Genomic DNA, 18,760 nt, shown 5'->3' with positions numbered 1-18,760 from the left:
AAATTATAATTTTTTTTTTTTTTACAAATTTGACTTTTCAAACTCAGAAAATCTTAGGGGTTTTTTTGGCAGAAATGTACTAGTTAGTTACTCTTTTATTATTTATAATGGCCCTAATACGTAGTCGTAAACTCCTGCTAATAGAGATGGCATTTTAACGAAAGTGCATTTAATCAGCAGCAGTGGTGTGAACTTGATGAGAAAACCTTCTCCGCCTCTCCATCCTCTCTGCTGCTGGGCGCTGGACTCACCAGGTCTTTGGAGGTTCCGAGTCTCTTGAGTCCGTCCAGGGGCAGCAGGTCAGCCGAGTCCTTGTGTGTGAACTGGGTGGCCTGTTTTAGGCGCCTCTGCTGATGCAGGATGGCTTTGTCCCGGATGGCCAGCTCTCCTTTCTTCGCCTCACTCATGCTCTCAAACTAGGCAGCTGTCTGTGCAGCAGACGGGCAGGATGTCACTGTTTACGGTTTGCTTTAGCGTCCCCTGGTTTTGCAGCATAAACTACCAGATATTCCTCTGTCTGGTCAAATCCTGCTCCTCTCTCCTCTCATGTACTTTTCCTGAGCGCTCCTCGGGTGTAGAGCTGCATCTTCCTCTGAGATCTGCTCCCTCTGACTGAGGAGGAGAAGAAGAAGGTGGGACTAATAAGTCTGTGCGCGTCTTTTCTACCCTCCCCTCAGCGCCGCCGTCCTTGGATTTCTCCGTTTGCTCACCATTCAGAGCACATCTTCCCCGACTTTACAGAAAAAATGACAGCTTTTCATGCATTAAAAAATTAATAAATAAAATTTAAAAAAAATCATGCTTCATGCAGTGCTTTTGCAGCTGGATCTGACCTCACATAGAGGATCAATCTGGCAGATATTGATTTCCTCTGTCCCCCCCTCTGAGTGCCACAGCTAAAACCAGAATCCAATTTCTCCCGTCCATTCACTCTATAAATATCCCATCCAATCTCTGTCCGTGACCTCTAGACGGTGACACGCTGAAGATGCTGCGGATTTCATGAAAAACAACAACACAACTCTGTTCAGCACAAACAACACGCATGTGAAACGTTTCCTCTTTAGGATACAGATGTTGTTTTTTAACTGAGTCCTTGTGAAGGTGAGAATACAGCGCGCATTTAAAGGTGGGGAGTTATTTAAAAGCAAGTGCTGCCCCCTGCTGGTTGCATCTATAAGTCTGATTTTTCCTATTAAATTACATAATTTCTCATATTAAGAATAATTTAGCCATTTAGATTTTAGTTTGAATTGCAATTAAATGAGCAATAAATAAATTCACTAGGTTTGAAGTGTTGAGTGAGGAAATATGAGCAAACACTACAAAAACACACTATCTTACCTAAGTATTTATTTAATCTTTTCTAAGGATAATTCAAATTAAATAACATGTTTTTCTTTTGGTAACAGGAACCAACCTGCAGTTGCAGAGGAACATCAACTTAAACATCCAAATGGTAAGAAAAACTAAAGAATATTACAAAATCTGCAGCTTGTCCGTTCAATGTTGTTTTATAAACAAGTGAAGAAAACAGATCGAACCCAGAACATCACTTTTATTCTGAAACGGAAAACAATCCAATCCCCATAAATACTGCACTTATTACACAGAGCGATCAGAGGTTCATTTCACTGCTCAGCAAACATCCACTGTGACAAAAACAGAAAATAAAACGAGCAGCTTTGGTCAGATGCTGGCGCTGTAACGGAGTCTTGCATTTTGTGTTTTTTTTTTCCTTAGCGGTTTCACTGCGGTTGCAGAAGGCACATCTGGACGTTTATTTAGTTTATCTCAGGAAAAATAAGACTGAACAAGGCGCTTTGTTTCCCCGATGCATTCAAGGACCCTCCTCCCCCCCCCCGTTCTCGTTAAAGTGTCGGCGTAAACCGCAGCTCTGTCCCTGATTAGGTGTGAACATAAACAGAAGAAATGCAGCTTTAAAGTTTGGAGGGGGGGAATAAAAACATGTAGCAAAATGCTGTAAACATCAGGATTTTATTCAAAATATCTCCTTTTAGCCTCAAGTGCTCATTAATTATTTACATTAAGATCAGAGGTGACGTCACACTGTGTGCGTTAAGAGTCCCTGATGTGAAACCAGACTTTAATATTTTAAGACAGTTACATTTTAAACATTTACTGGTGGTTAGTGTTAATAGCTGTAAACCTCAGTTCAATTCAGATCCTCGTTTTGTTTCTGTAAAAAAACTTTATTTATGCTCATCTTCAGTTTTAGTGGTTTGATGAATTATGGAGATAATCAGTTTGCACCTGTAGAGGTTTGGCGATTTTAGGCTGGTCAGAAACTCAAAGATCTGCTCTTTTCCAGTCCCTAAAGGCATCAACTGCTATAAGGTTGCGCTAATTTACTGAGGGAAAAATGTTACTTTGGGTGAATTTTTTTTTTTTACAAAACTGCAGAGATGCCAAGCAGCAAAGGACTGAAATGAATAATCGGATGTTTGGCTGATGAAAGTGACATCTTGTGGTGCGTTCACTGACTGGAGAAGCATTAGGATTCCCGAGTTTGGTCCGATTTCTCTTAAATGTCCTCTCCACTGCAGTGAGCTTCGTTTGGAGGTTCCTCTGGTCCCAGCGGGCCGCTGGTCATAGCGAGTTGGGGAGGTAAAGCGAACACAGCAGCATGTTCTGACCCAGAGCCGGGAAGCGCCTGAAGGCCTCCCAGGCGTCAGAGAATATGTTGTATTTGAGGAAGACGCGGTGGTCCAGGCTGGTGGGCAGCCCGATGTCGCGGCTCATGATGTAGACGCCGTCGTTGTGCAGCGTGCAGGTGAGGTTCAAACCCGACTTGGACGTGTTCTCCTTCAGCTGGAGCCACTCCCCCGTCGACACGTTGTACGACTGAACCGACAGCACGTCCTCCGTCTGGCTGGGCCGCCGCTGCCGCCGCCGCCCCGCCTCCAGTTGGTGGGTGTAGCCGCCCACCAGGTAGATGGTGTCCTCCACCGAGAGCATCTGCTGCTTCCGGATGTGAACCGGACACGTCTGGAACACCGACCAGGAGTCGGAGGAGGGGCAGTAGCGAAGCACGTTGGTGTTTCTGTCTGTCAGGAGGGAAAAACGTCGAATCTGAAGCAAGCAGGTAGAGCTGGGGGATACGACTTAGAAATAAAACCAGGGATTATTTTCATACCAGATCTGATTTTTATTTTATTTTTTTATGTTTGCTTCCTTTTCTACACTGCAAAACCACTAAATTTTACCAAGTAATTCTGGTCTATTTTCTAGAGCAAATATCTTAGTTCACTTGAAATGACACAACTAAATTAGAAGCAACTTTTCAGCAACATACAAGTCAATAATTCTTAAATGCTGATGAAAAATTACTAGTTCCACTGGCAGATTATTTCGCTTGGAATGTGGGAAAAATGTATTTTTATAAGTTAAATAATCTGCCTGTGCAACTAGCACTTTTTCATCAATATAAAGGAATTATTGACTTAAAACAAGCTCTTATATTATATTTTGCTGAAAAGTTACTTATAAGTTAGCTTTGTCATATTTCAAGTGTAAAAATTTATCTGCACTAGAAACTAGACAAAAAAGTACTTAGTAAAATTGTGTTTTTGCAGTGCAAAGACAAAATGACAGTAAATATTTCAACTCTTCTCTGACAAAACATTACATGATTTTTTGTTTAGTCATAATATTAGCATAAAAAAAGATACATTTTAACCAGGAAAAACATCTTAAAACTCAAAGAAAAAAAGTTGTTTTAATGAGAAAATAGCTGACAAGGTCCCTGACATGACCAGATATTTTAACAGCATCAAATTATTAAGTATTTCTTTGAGTACCAACCTCTTGCGGTGTATCCACCCATAACGTAGATCATTCCCTGACACTCGCAGGCTGAGAACTCAGCCAGAGGGTCAGGCATGGAGGACACACAGGTCCACCAGTCCTGCTCAGGGCCGTAACACTCCACTGTACCCAGACACTGACCTCCCACAGCGTACAGCTTCCCCTGGACAGCCAGCAGCTTGAAGTTGGACCTGGATCAGAAGACATGAAAGAATGCAAAAGGAGAATATTGAGCCAATTTTAATTTATCATGCAATTTATTGATTTATTGCTCATTTAATTGTGACAGGCCTACCTCTTCTGGTTGAGAGGAGCCACCTGGTTCCATTCGTTCCTGCAGGGGTTGTAGCAATGCACCGCAGAAATCTCCTGGCTCGTCATCCGGTAGCCGCCCGCTATGAACAGGTAGTTATCCAGGACTGCGGAGCCGTAGCCTCTGACGTTGATCATGTCTGGCGGCAGGTTGTTGGCCAGCGGCTTCCAGCGATGCTCCACCTCCCCGTACCTGAGCATGGACCAGGGCTGGTCCTGATCCGGCACATCCAGGGACAGACAGGTGAAGTCTCCGATGACCACCAGCGTGGCGGTGCCCTTCATGCGCATCTCCCGGAGCTGGTCCCTCACAGCCGGGGGCAGGCTGCCGAACTCTGGCCGCCGCAGCATGGGGTGGTAGTGGCAGCTCATGTACTTGAGGCAGGCGGTCCTCAGATCGTGGATCCCGTACACTTCAGAGAGGCTGTACAGCTCCACACAGTTTTCCGGCCGGATCTCTGAGCTCAGCAGCTTCAGGATGGAGGTGACCTGCAGGAAGGAGGCAGTCTCGATCAGATCCTCCAGGGTCTCGTTGACCACCTGAACTTTGGAGGTGTTGATGAACTCCAGGACCAGCTCCAGGCCCGGGACGCTGAGCCCCTGCAGCTGGACCGAGTCCTCTGTGGACTCCCTCATCCCGGAGCTGTAGAGCGCTCGGAAGTAGTCGCTCTTCTCGATCAGCTTCTTTTTATTCACCTCGTAGGTCCTGTCGTCCACCACGATGGCTATAACCTGGTCCGCTGACATGTTTACCCCCTGCTGTTTTGTCAGCCTCCAGGATGAGTTTACAGTTCACCGGCGGGGCAGCTCCGTGTCCGGTCTATATATGGTCATGTTCATCCCATAGTTCCCCATGGAGCTGCTCCCGAGCCTGGAAAGCTAACCAGCTAACGGGAAAGCTAACCGGCTAAGAAGTAAAACAGCAACAACTGCCTTTTCCTCAGTTTAACATTCGCCGGTACTCCTCAAAAAGTGTATCAAGACCGTAAAAATAATCGCGGTGTATTATACAGTATTTCAGACATTTAAATTAATTTTCTTCTAAAATTCATGAGCTCAATCTCGGAGAAAAACTGTCAAAAGACCCTAACTGTTTTGATTCTTAACTTCCTCGTTAGTGTATTGACTTCTATCTCTGGCTGTGCATGTGCGCTGCTGCCACCTACCGATATGTTTTGGAATAGCAGTTTATTTGCAAATTGACGCGCAGAGATTTAAAGTGCTTTGTTGCTTCATAAACACGATACTTTTCAAATTATTTAAGTTTTGTTTGATTCTACATGAGACGGTTTGTGTTACTAAAATATAATGCTAATATTGTTTTAAAGGAATACCTGAAGTTGACAAAAGAGAAAACTACATCTTACATGATGACATCATGAATCTTACTTTATTTATTTTTTAAATTTTCCACAACAACAATGGGATTTAATTGAGTGACATACTGTGCTGCGTTGTTAGCTGTGTAGAAAATTGACATATTCCAGCGTGTCCATCTCAGTTCCTTCAGGGTTAAAATCAACTCAGCTGCTCTGTTGTGCTCCTCCTGCTGTCAGTCAAGATAATGCTTGTTATCACAATGGTGGCGTCAGCCTGAGGATTTAAAAGGTTTAACAACGAGATGAAAAAAAGCTCCAACAAATTAACCAGCTTGTGACAGGAAGTTGTGCTTCAAAATAAAAACCCAAGCTATTCACCATGATTGTGGTGATTCTCATTCATGTTGATCTTTGTATGAGTTTTAAATACAACTTAAAATAAAATGCACTGTTGCCAACACAGTAGGTTTTGGAGTGTTGCCGCTACTTTATTTATTACGATTTTAGGAAAGAAAAGTACAAATAATGTCCTTCCTACTCCTACCCCCAAGCAGAAACTAAGTTTTCAGATTTTAAACATTAAATTTTAATAATTATTCTGCTAATTTAACGATTTATTATATTTATTAATATAAATAATTAAAGGAGGTAAATACATAAACACACTATTTTCAACCAAAATAAGAACATTAAAATAGAACAGAAAAACAAATGTTTGAATAAATCTGAGGAAAATAATAAAAGAAATTCTTAACTATAATAATAATAATTTATTATTATTATTATTACATTGCATATTTTATTCAGAAAAGATGTAGATATTGAATATTTTCGTTTGAATCTGTGCTTTTATTTTGAAACCCCAGGTCGGAAGTGCTGCTGTTGCTCTTATGTTTTGCTACGGGAGGAGGACGGCGGCAGGCGCATCAATGACGGGGACAGCAGTCAAACCTTCACCGCTCGGCCTGTTTCACGTCCGCGGCTCCAGGCACCGAGCTGCCAGCTGTTTGTGATCCGAGCTGAGGATGCCGGGACCGGTCCGCACCTCCTGCTTCTCCCGCTCCCCCCTTTCCATCCACCTCCTCTTCCTCCTCCTCCTCATCATCAGCGCTCACAGATCAGCAGCGTCAGCCGATGGAGACTTGCAGCCGTGCGACAAGGTGGGTCTGTCTAGTATCATCTGCTAACGTTGATTTGACTTTTACAAGCACGACTGGAAAGTGCATGTTCCTATTTTTAATATTTTATATTAAAATTCACCTGTATGCGCTTATGTAACAAGAACAACTGCATTTTATTTCTCTTAAGTTGAATTCAATTTAATTAATTAGCTCATTTAAGTTTTTCTTTCATTAAATCTTATGTATTTGGGTGTTCAGATTAACAGGCGTTTAATTCACCATAAACTCGCCGCACTCTGAGAAGACGCGGTCTGCTTGCGTCAGAATATGGAAGACCAAAATTGCCATAAATCACTTTTCTGCAGAATATATAAAATCGGCCCAAAAAAAAAAGCTATTTTCAACACAGCTGATTTGTGATGAATTAGTGTAATCTGCACACTAAAATAAAAGTATGAGCAGAACCTTGCATAATTTTATAAAACATCATCTGATATGGTGTAATAATGTTGCAAAGATTACAGCATTTGTTCTGGTCGGCTCAATAAACACTATTAGCTTAAAAAGTGGCATTCAGTGTCCAGAATAAATGCCGTACTTTAAGCAGTTCAGAAGGTAGTCTTACAGTAGTGCTAAAGGCGTCGTTTTAATGATATTTTATCTTTATTTTATGACATTCTAAACCACAAACCAGCAATTTTGCATGACTTTCTACCCATGTGGGAGGTAAAAGTGGCGATTTGTGGCACTATTGGCTGAGAGCTCATGGTTTCTAGTCAAAGCAGACTCCAGCAGTTCATCTCCCAGAATGCTGAATATATTTATTATCCAGCTCTAAAAAAAAACTCTAATATTCATGTCAGAATTATGACTTCCTACTAATAACTAGTAACTGTTTGCTCTGTGTGTGTAAACATTGCAGCTGTTGGTGGAAACGAACTGAACCCAACAGGAGGAAATAAATCCTCGGCTGAATTTTTATATTTTCGTTGAATCCTGAAACCTCCTGACTGGTGTGTTGAAGAGCTAAATTTTACCCTCTCGCTTCCTGCCTCCAGTCTCCATGACAGCCAGAGCGAATCACCCTGGAGACCAGTGAAACAGATTAGTCTGTGTCCTTTTTCTCAGTCCTCTATAAACATAAAGGCAGCGCAGGTTGCCTTCTACATGTTTACTCGACTTCTTCCACACTCAAAGAAAACCGACGTTCAGATTATTTGTGTTTGGAGATGAGAAACAGATGTTCACCGTGAATAACGAGGATCTTTAGTCGTTTGGCAACGCTTTCACACCTGACCTGCTTCTGAACAGCCTCCATGTTGCTGATTAATTTCCCTGCAGACGTTTTGCCATTTATTCGTTCAGATTAATTAGCAGAAAAGTAAATATCCAGCACTGCTCTGCTGCAGTCTGGGAAGTCGGACACATAGGAAACTGAACGTTTGTTTGGGTTTCATTGGACGACTGTAAATCAGCTGTGTTTCTATTACTATTATTTTTATTTCCTTGATTTGTTTGGAAAGTAGTTCAATATTTTCAAAGATTTGTTGCAAAGTTTCCACAGATCTTGCAATCAGAATACATTTGTTCTACCTAAAATGGTAGTTCAGATTCTGAGCTTTCTGTCGGGAGCGGATATAAAATATCTTAAAGTCTATTAGAGTTCAGATGAAAGACATTTCTTCAATTTGTTCAGGATTAATATTTGTTGAATTAACATGAAAAATGTGACGTATTGCTAATCAATTGTCTCGTCAGATGGATTAATAACTAAAGAAAATCTACAGGACATTTCAGTGAAAACTTCTCACAACAGGAATAAAATACAAGAGAGCATAATAACATATCAGTCTTTTAAATTATTTTCTTAAAATGATGGTTCCTACATGAACAAATACTGCAGACCTCCGTTAGCATGTTAAATGTTAGCATGTTAGATGTTAGCATGTTAGATGACTGTAGAATTGGTAAAAGACTGAAAAAGTGCAACGTTTTGAAATAGTTGCTTGTAGAAATGCTCTTTTCTCCAAAAATAAAATGACAGCACATACAAAACTTCTGGAACAAGTTTTTTTTTTGGACAGATGAGACCCAAAGTATAAAAAGCACAATACTCCGGGGAACCAGTTTTGAAGACTTGTTGTGCTACAACCAATTAGAGTTGGGTCAGAGAGTATTTCAGTAAATGTTCATTGAGTTTGCATGTCGAGCGACAAATAGCTGTCCTTGACAACAACCCCATTGATGCTCTTGATGGACCCATTAGAGCTCCAACTGCTGGTCGCCATGGCGATCAGGGTCAGTCACCAAAGGCCATTCATGATTTATTTATTTTTTTGTATGATCAGCTTTTCTAAACATTTGGTCATGCATGCTATTATCTTCCTCCATGTTTCCAGCGTTGTTCTCCAAATCTCTTTCAGCCTGTTACTGAATATGTAAACAACCAAAAAGTAGGGTTCATAATTAATGGTTTCCTTAAAAAAAAAAAAAAAAAAGAAAAGTTAAATTTCTCTCTAGAATTAAAGCAGAGTTTTAATTTGAAGTGCAAACAAAGATTTTCTAGAAACTGGGACTATAAAGTCTTAGATTAGCATGATGTTTTCCTCTTTCTAAAGTTGGTGCTCTTTAAAGTCTAAATTTCAAATCCCCGCCTGGATATTTTTGACGTAAAACATGCTCCTTGCAATGACGGGAGTGAAATTACCGTAATAACCCCATATTGATTGGAAAGTGCAACGTCTCCCCTTTCAGAAACCGTTGGGCTTTTTAAGATGGCGCAAAGTGTGGTGGAGTTACGGTAGAACTGTGTCATCAGACACCTTTTGGCCCAACATAAGGGTTAAAGTGAAAATAATGGATAAGTTACTGCAGTAAAACATATTAATAATAAAACCAACAGCAGCTAAGCTTCCCCTTTAAGATCAGGTTTGTTTTTGGGAGCCAGTTGTGATGATTTATATCCACCTGCTCTGCTAAAAGTAGACGGATTATTGATCGTTTTGTGTTTTTATGTGTGGTTTCCACAGGGAGATTATTACTACCAGTACACAGAGTGTGACAGCACCGGGTCAAGATGGCGGGTCGCCATTCCGCTCAGTCCAGGCTCCTGTTCGGACCTCCCCTCTCCAACCAGAGGAACAGACTGTTGTGAGTTTCAGTTTTTACTCTTCAAACTCGTTTTGTATTTGCATAAAGATAACCTTCGTTCTTCTCTTCAGCCTTCTCCTGTCCGGCTGGGAAGTTTCTGGAGATGTCGTCCCAGTTGTGCACGCCGTGTGCAGCCGGTTCTTACTCTCTGGGCAGCGGACTGAGGTTCGACCAATGGGACGCCATTCCTGCAGGCTTCACGAGCCTGGCCAGCTTTTTGGATCCTGGACCAAATGGAGAGGACATTCAGGCCTGTAACAGGTAACCAAAACATTAAAAGGTGTTTTCAATGTGACCTATTATGCAAAATTCACTTTTTACACATTTTTGTACATCCATTTGGGTCTCAACTGCTTTTAAAAACATCCTAAGCACTTAAAATATCCCACTTAAATTTATTTTAGTTTTTTTTTTTTTTTGCAAAAAGATGAAGTTTTTTTTGTGTGTGAAAAAATGAGCCACTTCAAAAACCTCCTGATTGTTGAGTCACACCTGATAGAAATGACACTGTTACCTTGCAACCCCCATTTAGCCCAGCCCCGTTACCTAGCAACTGAGCTCTGTCATGTTTGGTCAGCTGGTTTTACCGGTGTACAATGGCTGCTGGAAAAGACAGGTGCTTTGTTACTAACTTATTCAGAAACCACTTGCTGCATTATTGTTGGTTTTGCAGGGAGGCTCTGCTTTTGCAAAAAGTGCAGCCATTTTTACTTAAGAGTGTAAATGTTGAGTTGGTGGTCAGCTGCGGATTATTTGGATTTAAAGTGACAAGACGCCTTAAAACAGCTCCAAAGAATATCTCATTATTCAAGAATGCAATAAACATGTTTTATAGCGATCATAGACCTAACCTGTTCAAGAAAGCATAATAGGTCTGATTTAAACATAGAAAAATGAAGTTGATGATTACTGTGTTGTTGTTGCAGCTCATCATGGACGCCGCAGGGTGTGTACCTGGAGTCCAACCGCGACGAGTGCACAGTGTCCCTCGTTTACGCCGTCCACCTGGAAAAACAGGGATCCGTCTCGTTCACCTATCAGTATCCAGACAACAACATTTTCTTTGAGTTTTACGTAAGCAATGCTACCAACATCTAGAGGGTGATGTTCTGGGATTCTAAGCATGCAGGGCTCAGATTCTGAATGCATGTCCAGGTCCAGAACGAGCAATGCCAGGAAATGTCCCAGACTGACGACCAGAAGTGGATTAAAGTAACCAGCAGTGGGGAATGGGGAACACATACAGTGAGTCCATGGTCCTGATGGTTTGTGTCAATGGAATGCTTTACACTGTAAAAACACAAAATCTTAACCAGTATAGTTGATCTAGTTTCTAGTGCAAACATCTTAGCATATTTTAAATAAGAAAACTTAGTGACAAGTAACTTTTTAGCAAGAAAATTATTATTTTTCTCAACCAATGAAAGGGCAGCGTCTCCCATAGCTGCAGCCTCAGGCACCTGTCTACCCATGTCTCTCGTTTGGTTTTGGTTTTTTGGATGGGCTGTACTGAAATTTACCCCCTGGGATATTAACAAACATATTCTATTCTATTCCAAGAAATAGGAGCTTGTTTCAAGTCAATAATTTATGGTCTAGCTTCTAGTATATTTGAAATAAGACAAAACTAAGGTACAGATAGCTTTTCAGCAAGATATACAAGCTTAATTTAAGTAAAGAATTCCTTTATATTGATTAAAAAATACTAGTTCCACTGGAAAATTATTTAACTGTTAACTAAACCTAAAAATATGGATTATCACTCGCATGTTAATTTACTCTATTTCAGTTTAAGTTTCAGTTTTATATCAAAATTAGCTAAGGCGCTAACATTAGCGTTAGGGCTATAAGCAGCATGTTGATCACTCGTAACGTCTTGTTATAAGTAAAATAATCTGCCTGTTTAACTTTTATTTTTTATCAGTATTAAGGAATTATTCACTTAAAACAAGCTCCCGTATCTTGTTGAAAAGTTACTTGTAAGTTAGTTTTGTCTTATTTCAAGTGAACTAAACTGGATTCTGTTTCCTCACTGAGCGTCTCTTGTCCAGGTGAGCCTGAAGTCGGGCACAAACATCCTGTACTGGAGAACGACGGGGATACTGGTGGGAGGGAAGATGGTGAAACCGGTTCTGCTGAAGAACATCCAAATCGAGGGTAAAGTTAAGTTGTGCTCTTGTGACAAATTAAATTAAAATACCAGAATCTTGAGGAGCTCAGTCGAATGTGCTGCTGCAGGTGTCGCCTACACGTCTGAGTGTTTTCCATGTCGGCCCGGCTGGTTCAGCCCGATGCCCGGTTCCTCGTCCTGCCAAGCGTGTCCTAGCAACACTTACTCTGGAAAGGGAGCGTCCGCCTGTTCGTCCTGCCCTGAACACTACTACTCACGTACGCACACAGAGAACGAAAGAGCACAAAAACATAGTTAGATCCACATCTAATCCGTCCAATTTAAGAATATTCACATTCAGATTAGAGTTGAGAGTCCACTTTGATCTACGGCTGGAACGATTAATCGGGGTAATCGCGAACAATCCTGATTAATTTCTATAATCAGTTATAGAAATAACCGTTAACTGATTTAGTAGTTAATTAATCACTAACTAGATTATACAAGCTCAAAAAAGGCCTTTTACAGAATATAGCTTTAAATTCAAAGAAATAATTGAGCCAAAACTTTACAATTACAATGTGTTTCATGGTAATTTCACTTTTGGTATGTTGCTACTTTTTCAATCAGGTTATTAAGCCTTGTTTGCATTTCAACCTGAATCATTTACTTTTCAGGGAATAGAGCTCACTTTAAAGGTGTAAATTATTTATCGTAGTGTCATTTTTAACAAGTAGAGATGGGAAAGACTGTATGTTATAATAAAAAACAACAACTAAAGTCTGTTCAAGCCGCTGTTTTTTTGTTTTGTTTTAGTGTTTCGTCTCTAGCAGTGATTCATTTGTGAGTGTGTTTTGTTCAGATGAGGGCTGGGCTGAATGTAAGGTGAGACCGCCGTGCTCAGAGAAGGACTACTTCCAGATTCACACAGCCTGCGACAGCGAGGGAAAGGTCAGAGGTTTCACATTTCATCCACACACCAACAGGAGCAAAAAACCCAACAAACAGGTTCTGGGTTTTATCATCCGTGCCCTCCGTCTGTTTCGGCTCCAGACGCAGGTGCTGCATCGGTGGGTGGAGCCAAAGATCTGCGTGGAGAACGTGACGGGGGCCGTGAAGCTGCCTGCGACCGGACAGAGAGAGCCGTGCCCCCCCTGCAACCCTGGCTACTACAACAGCAACGACTCCACCTGCCTGCCCTGCCCACCTGGAACACACTCTGACGGCATCTACGGTACAAATAAAAACATGTCGGGCGCAATTATCTCTGCTGTTACTGTAAGCCAGTGTTTCCCTGCACTGATTTGTGATCAGAGTTGGGGAAATAACTAGTTACATTTACTCATGTAGCTTTTTTGAAAAACATTTACCTTTAGGAGTATTTTTACTTTGCTGTACTTTCGACTCTTTAGTAAAATTTCTGGATTTTCTACCAACTGAATGAAAAACAAACATGATTTAACCAAAAATCATGTTTTTGGTTAAACAAAACATGATTTTGTTTAACCAAACAAAATCATGAGGTCGCTGTTCAGACCTCAAATAAAGCAAAGAAAAGTCAATATTTATTTAGAAACAACACTACTAATGTTTTAACTCTGACATCAATATTTGGTGGAAGAACCAGGAGGTTGTCAGTGCAGTGGGCTCTTATTTTTTCCAGCGCTGCATATTGAAGTAGTTCTGCTCTTACTTCAGTACAGTTTCGGGTTCTGTACCAACCTCAGTATGTGTAGCTAAAAGCCTCTCTGTCCATCCCTTGATGTTGACACAGCTGGTTAATGGACCTTACCACAGGGGCCGTGTTTCATTGGCTAATGCCCATTTTACGTCACAGCGCAGCTACCACGTGCTTGACCGTCTCACAAACACAAGCTACAGTAGTAAACACATGCTAATGTACATTGTGGACTAGCAGACCGGCAGAAAGTTTTTGCGTCGGGACTCGAAAAAGAATGGTTCTCCACCGTCAGTGGGGTATCTGTACAGGCGATGTCAGGTATCCTGATCGTATTTGTGGAACTAAAATTCACAGATTTCCAAAATATGAAATGGAATGCCTTGCTTGGATCAAAGCTTGTGCACGACCGCATTTACAGCTCAACCATCATAGGATCAATAAGAACAAAGGAGTGTCTGCTGGTTTGCTTTGCTTTCTTTGTGTTTAGTGAATGATAAAAAGAAAGTTAATAACACATCCATTATGAAAACCTTTTAGCCAAGTACAGCATAATGATACAACTTCTACATCACATGTGTCAAACTCAAGGCCTCATTTTATGTGGCCCCACAGCGTTTTATAGGCCCATGATTGACTTAAAAGGGGTTTTGAGCACGAATCGACTTCAAACTACTTCTCCCATAATGCATTCCGATTGTTACCAGCCAACATTACGGTTTCTCGCCACTAGAGAGCAGCAGAGTCACCTCAAGCTGCTTATTGATTTTCCCAGCGAATAAAACTGAGACATCGACAAGCTAACATCAAAACAGAGAAGAAAAGGAACCGCATTTTATGCGGTTTAGTTAATATTCACCGTGAATCCAGATCCCATCACAAATTAAGCAGATAAATTCATCTACATTTTTCTGACAAAAACCACTGACTGTGGACCCAATAACTTTTAATAAATTAAATTAAGCGACTTCGGTCCGGTGTGCGCTTTTATCAGAATTTGTTTGTTTATTTATTCATTTATTTTTTGCGTGTTTTCGCATCTCCGAAATGGACAGATGTTACGTCTGCAGCGCTCCTCCAGAACGCCTCTCTCCTAGGTAACGTGCACCAACAAGGCTCCATTTCTTAAATCCGCTGGATGAGTTACTCCCAGCGGCAGGCACGTGCAGAGGGGTTTAGCTCACGCCCCCAGCGTTAGCTGGGGCTTGAGCACCTGGCCTATTTGCTCCTCGCCCCCAAGTGCCCTTTTGGTACATTTTTATTTTTATTTTTTTGGTATTATTATTTTCCAAGTCCTCTTCTGACACATAATAACATGTACTAAAATTATTAGTTTTTTGTTGGGTTTTTTTGTACAACATAATAAGCCGGTCTTATTGTTACCTTTGACCTTTTGCCCGTGACGCAGTTGCCTCTCGCGCAGTGAGATAAAGCGGCTACCTGCGGAGCTCAAGGAACGTTCCAGATTATAGAACAGTTTTTGGTGAATTAACTGTTCACCAAAACGTTTTTGCTGAATAAAGTGGAGTAGACTTGTTTCTGCTTCAGCACAGAGTCGCGGTTTAAGCAGAGAGGTAATGAAATACAACAGACACTGACAGGCCTCTACCTTTCTCTGAAGAACTACTGAGCGGGAGGAGACAGCCAGGTGAGGAGAAACTGTTCTTATCTATCGATTCAGTATTTTTATCATACAGACATTAGGCTGTTGTTGTGCTGTTAGTTAGCTGCTAGCTAACGACTTTGCTAGCAAAGCTAGATAACTGAAAAGCATCTTCCCTGTATTGTTGATGATATCAGTCATTATATCTTACATAGGCATAGTGTTATGCTCTATATGGAGATGTTCGTTAGCTTTGATTGTATATCTCACAATTTTGTAATTGATCATTGTTTATTAAACTCTGAAAGCTGAGAGGCTGTTAATATTCTGTCCTAGAATGTGGTTAGATGGGCCCTTTTTTTTTTTTTTTTGAGCACCTGCCCCTTTAGTGGTCTCTGCACGGCCCTGCCCAGCGGTTTTTAATTCTTTGCAGCGGCGGGCTCCGTCCGCAGTGGTTGAGCAGCGGACTGCCATGTTACAGTCTAATTAACTTCTGCGTCATCATTTATTTCCCCAAGATAAACTGCCGGCTTCTCAAATGGATTAACACAACGTTTCATTCTTTTAGTTTTCTCTGGTCTGTAATGGAGACTTGAATTTAACGCGCCATTTTAACCAAAGGTTGTGAATGCGCTTCCTAACCAGACACTCCAAAGCGTTATTTAACAATATGAATTGTTTAATTTATTTTTAACATTGTATTTTCATACATTTATGCTAGGGCTGCCCAAGTTTAGTTTTCCAGAGCTACTATCTGCAATTTTAGATGTCTTCCTTCTCTAACACACCTGGATCATTGACTCATTATAAGCCTCTACAGAACTGAGTTGCTGCTGATGAGGAAAGTCAACCTTTTGTCTGGGGTGTTTTAGCAGGGATGCATCTAAAAGTTGCAGTCTGGAGGACTGGACCTGGGAACTCCTGATTTGTTCCGTCAATGTGACCCGTTGAGGGTGGTCAATATGCTGAAGTGGCCCTCGATGAAATTGAGTTTGACACCTCTGATCTACACCTTGAAGCCTGTCTGTTACACAGTCTTACGTTAGCTCAACAGATCAATATGCAATGTGTACCGTATCTGACATACATTAAAGGTTTTATTTTACCTGAAAAGGCTTTTTACTAAACTAATCGTGTTAGCCACGCTAATCGTGTTAACCTCCGAGTACCGTGTATCAGGCCTAGGCACATATGAACATTTGCCAACAGAAATCACCCTCAAAACGCCGAATGCCCGCCTTACCCAGCATTGCAAGAACAATAGGCATCAGAGATCTTGTCCACAGCTATATTTATGCTGAGGGTGTGAGCATAAATATCTTGGAGGCATCGCGTGGCTCAAACACCTTGATGTCGTCCAAAAAAGATGACATGAACTTGTTGGTTCCATTGTCGTGGCTGATATTTTTTTTAAATCCGGCAGAAATGCTACACTAATCGACTCAGAAATACTCTGCAGAGAGTCAGTCGAAATGAAATTACACATAGAAACTAAGCACCGCGAGGCTTTGTTTGTGAGACATTCAGTCACGTGAGACTTTTGAGGGGCGTTTCTGGGCGGAGCTTGGTAAGGTCCATCCTCCTCTGACCAGCGTTTCTGTTCAAACAGCTCTGCAGTTTATTGTGTGCCTGAATTGATTTCTGAATGTCATATTTGGGTTTCAGCGTGCGTCGAGTGTCCTGCAGGCACCGAACCCGTGTTGGGTTACGAGTACAAATGGTGGAACGTGCTGCCGTCCAACATGAAGACGTCTTGCTTCAATGTAGGGAACTCCAAATGTGACGATATGAATGGTGAGAAAGTCAACACCCAGTTTTCTCTAACAACATTTTTTCCAGTTCTTTGCAAAATGGTTCAAACTGAGGATTGTTGCCCTTCTTCTCAGTTTCCAGGCTCTTACAACCTCCAGTAGGTTTTCTTCCAACATTTATCTTTATTTCTGTTCTGGTTTCTGATGAACTTAAAACAGGACATCATGTGACTTCAAGGGCGCTAGGGCAGTCATTCACTGAGTTAAAATATGTTTTAAGTTGAAAAATATCACTTGATAATTATGTTATTAAAAGATTGGAACATTAATACCTGAACACCAACTATAAAGTCTTAAAAAAATGCAAACATTTTTTAAATATATAAATAAGCAATGCCCTGCCTGTTGGGGGCACAAGTAAAGACTGGAGGCCCGCCAGGCTTAAAATACACTTGGAGAAACTCTGGGTTTTTACTCAACAATGTCCATCTTAAGCTTTATTTATTTGTTCTGTTATTACACTACATTCAGTAAAGGTAAGCATGTTGTTTGTCAGGATGGGAGGTTGCTGGAGATCACATCCGCAGCGGGGCAGGAAGTTCAGACAATGATTACCTCATCCTCAGCCTCACTGTTCCTGGATTTAAGTAAGTTATCGTTTTATTTTATAACTTTGGGTTAATTCACCTCTTTTTCAGTTCTTACCCCCATTTCATAGTCCAACATCGTCACTTTTCCCCTTTCTTCTTCAGTTTGGTACGCAGTTGGGACGTAACTAGTTACACTTACTTGAGTAATGTTTTGGAAAAAAGTTTATTTTATCATAAAGTGTTGCTTCGCTTACTTGAGTAGCATTTCTGAATCCTCTACACACTTCACTTGTTCTTCACTGAATGAAGAAAACATTTGTTTTAACCAAAAAATCAAAAATGACACACACCTTCAGTTTTCGTTAAAGCTTCATAAGTTTTAACAACAAAAAAGTTTCTTTTGCCTGATTTTATTTATATGAATTATTTTAATTTTGACATTTTTAAAATGCCAACATCTACACACAAGTTTATGCATTGGTCCAATGATTGTGTAATTTTTAAATATTAAATGATTAATATTTAGATCAGATTTTTACCAAATACTTTTTTACTCTTACTAGAATAATTTCATAGGTGGCTAATTTTTTACTTAGAAACTTGAAAACAATTATTGATAAAATCTACTTTAAATTGTATATTTGAGTTCCTGAAGGAAAATACAAAGACATTAAAGGCAACTTAAGACTTTTGCTTTATTTTATATATTTAACTGGCTGTGTGGCGACACATTAACTTTTATGGCTACAACTAACAGCTGTTGGTTGATGATTAATCGATTAATCTGAGAAAATAAATTAGCGCATTTTGCAGATATTTAATTCAACCACTTAAACTTTTTTTACACAGTATTAGAGATATATTAAACATTCAGTTCCTGTTTTAAAGAAGAAAATACCGTATTTTCCGCACTATAAGTTCGACTCGGGTCAGCGAGGAGAACCTTCCGCGACTGGGCCGGGCCGGGGCCAGACGATGGTCACCCTTCTCCGTTCACGCACAGCATGTTCGTGGAGAACTTGGTGCTAGATGACCTGCAGACGACCTGATTATCAGGTCGGTAGGTAGATAGGTCAGTCAAACTTAATTAACAAATCAGCCTTCTGACAACTATCCCATCATGCACCATGCGCTGCTTCCTCTACGGGCGAAAATGAATTCGGCGGCTGTTTACCATAGTTGCTAGACCTGCTGTTAATCTGGGCCTCCTGGATTTACTGTGTACTGTAACTAGCAGTCAGTGTTCATAAACGCATGATTTTGGCCCAATGCGCCCTTCTTCTCCTTCCCTCCGCCCC

At 40.9% G+C, this 18,760-nt stretch overlaps 3 protein-coding genes and 1 long non-coding RNA gene across 5 annotated transcripts in view; 2 read left to right on the top strand and 2 right to left on the bottom strand.

Moving 5' to 3' along the window:
• Nucleotides 1–1,051, bottom strand: part of nrip2 (nuclear receptor interacting protein 2) — a 30,800-nt gene extending 29,749 nt beyond the window's left edge. The window contains exon 1 of the mRNA XM_008400920.2: nucleotides 252–1,051. Coding sequence (XP_008399142.1) covers nucleotides 252–407 — 156 coding nt within the window. The 5' untranslated portion in view covers nucleotides 408–1,051. The remainder of the gene's footprint in view (nucleotides 1–251) is intronic.
• The window catches only part of LOC108165884 (uncharacterized), a 31,847-nt gene extending 29,193 nt beyond the window's left edge, over nucleotides 1–2,654 (top strand). The window contains exons 3-4 of the long non-coding RNA XR_001776218.1: nucleotides 1,413–1,459; nucleotides 2,568–2,654. This is a non-coding gene — a long non-coding RNA (uncharacterized LOC108165884). The remainder of the gene's footprint in view (nucleotides 1–1,412; nucleotides 1,460–2,567) is intronic.
• Nucleotides 1,545–5,574, bottom strand: klhl42 (kelch-like family, member 42). Of its 2 annotated transcripts, XM_008400917.2 has the most exons (4): nucleotides 4,837–5,574; nucleotides 4,124–4,629; nucleotides 3,826–4,019; nucleotides 1,545–3,068 (listed from the first exon to the last, which is right to left on the bottom strand). In XM_008400917.2, exons 1-4 carry the CDS (start codon nucleotides 4,885–4,887, stop codon nucleotides 2,611–2,613), a joined length of 1,209 nt encoding a protein of 402 aa, XP_008399139.1. In that variant the 5' UTR covers nucleotides 4,888–5,574; the 3' UTR covers nucleotides 1,545–2,610. The 2 variants fall into 2 exon arrangements, with proteins under 2 accessions (XP_008399139.1, XP_008399138.1); XM_008400916.2 differs by having other exon boundaries at nucleotides 4,124–5,574.
• Nucleotides 5,575–6,325: 751 nt separating this feature from the next.
• LOC103459401 (UPF0577 protein KIAA1324-like homolog) lies at nucleotides 6,326–17,538 on the top strand. Its single transcript, XM_017302860.1, has 11 exons — nucleotides 6,326–6,619; nucleotides 9,610–9,730; nucleotides 9,802–9,991; nucleotides 10,657–10,804; nucleotides 10,886–10,975; nucleotides 11,782–11,887; nucleotides 11,969–12,118; nucleotides 12,703–12,791; nucleotides 12,894–13,074; nucleotides 16,787–16,915; nucleotides 17,429–17,538. The coding sequence occupies exons 1-11, from the start codon at nucleotides 6,485–6,487 to the stop codon at nucleotides 17,521–17,523; spliced, it is 1,434 nt and encodes a 477-aa protein (XP_017158349.1). The 5' UTR covers nucleotides 6,326–6,484; the 3' UTR covers nucleotides 17,524–17,538.
• Nucleotides 17,539–18,760: the final 1,222 nt, after the last annotated feature.

This window comes from Poecilia reticulata, linkage group LG23, assembly GCF_000633615.1.
Source record: "Poecilia reticulata strain Guanapo linkage group LG23, Guppy_female_1.0+MT, whole genome shotgun sequence".
Classification (NCBI taxonomy): domain Eukaryota; kingdom Metazoa; phylum Chordata; class Actinopteri; order Cyprinodontiformes; family Poeciliidae; genus Poecilia; species Poecilia reticulata.
Note: the sequence above shows the minus strand (reverse complement) of the source record. Positions and strands in the feature narration are given on the sequence as shown.

Bases quoted from the DNA above. Each gene is read 5' to 3' on its own strand.
- klhl42 (XM_008400916.2), bottom strand. From the start codon at position 4,887: ATGTCAGCGGACCAGGTTATAGCCATCGTGGTGGACGACAGGACCTAC. The intron at 4,020-4,123 runs GTAGGCCTGTCA...CTTCTGATCCAG, and splicing joins GCTCCTCTCAACCAGAAGAG to GTCCAACTTCAAGCTGCTGG. The intron at 3,069-3,825 runs GTTGGTACTCAA...CCCTCCTGACAG, and splicing joins GGGTGGATACACCGCAAGAG to ACAGAAACACCAACGTGCTT.
- LOC103459401 (XM_017302860.1), top strand. From the start codon at position 6,485: ATGCCGGGACCGGTCCGCACCTCCTGCTTCTCCCGCTCCCCCCTTTCC. The intron at 10,976-11,781 runs GTGAGTCCATGG...TCTCTTGTCCAG, and splicing joins GGGAATGGGGAACACATACA to GTGAGCCTGAAGTCGGGCAC. The intron at 16,916-17,428 runs GTGAGAAAGTCA...GTTGTTTGTCAG, and splicing joins CAAATGTGACGATATGAATG to GATGGGAGGTTGCTGGAGAT.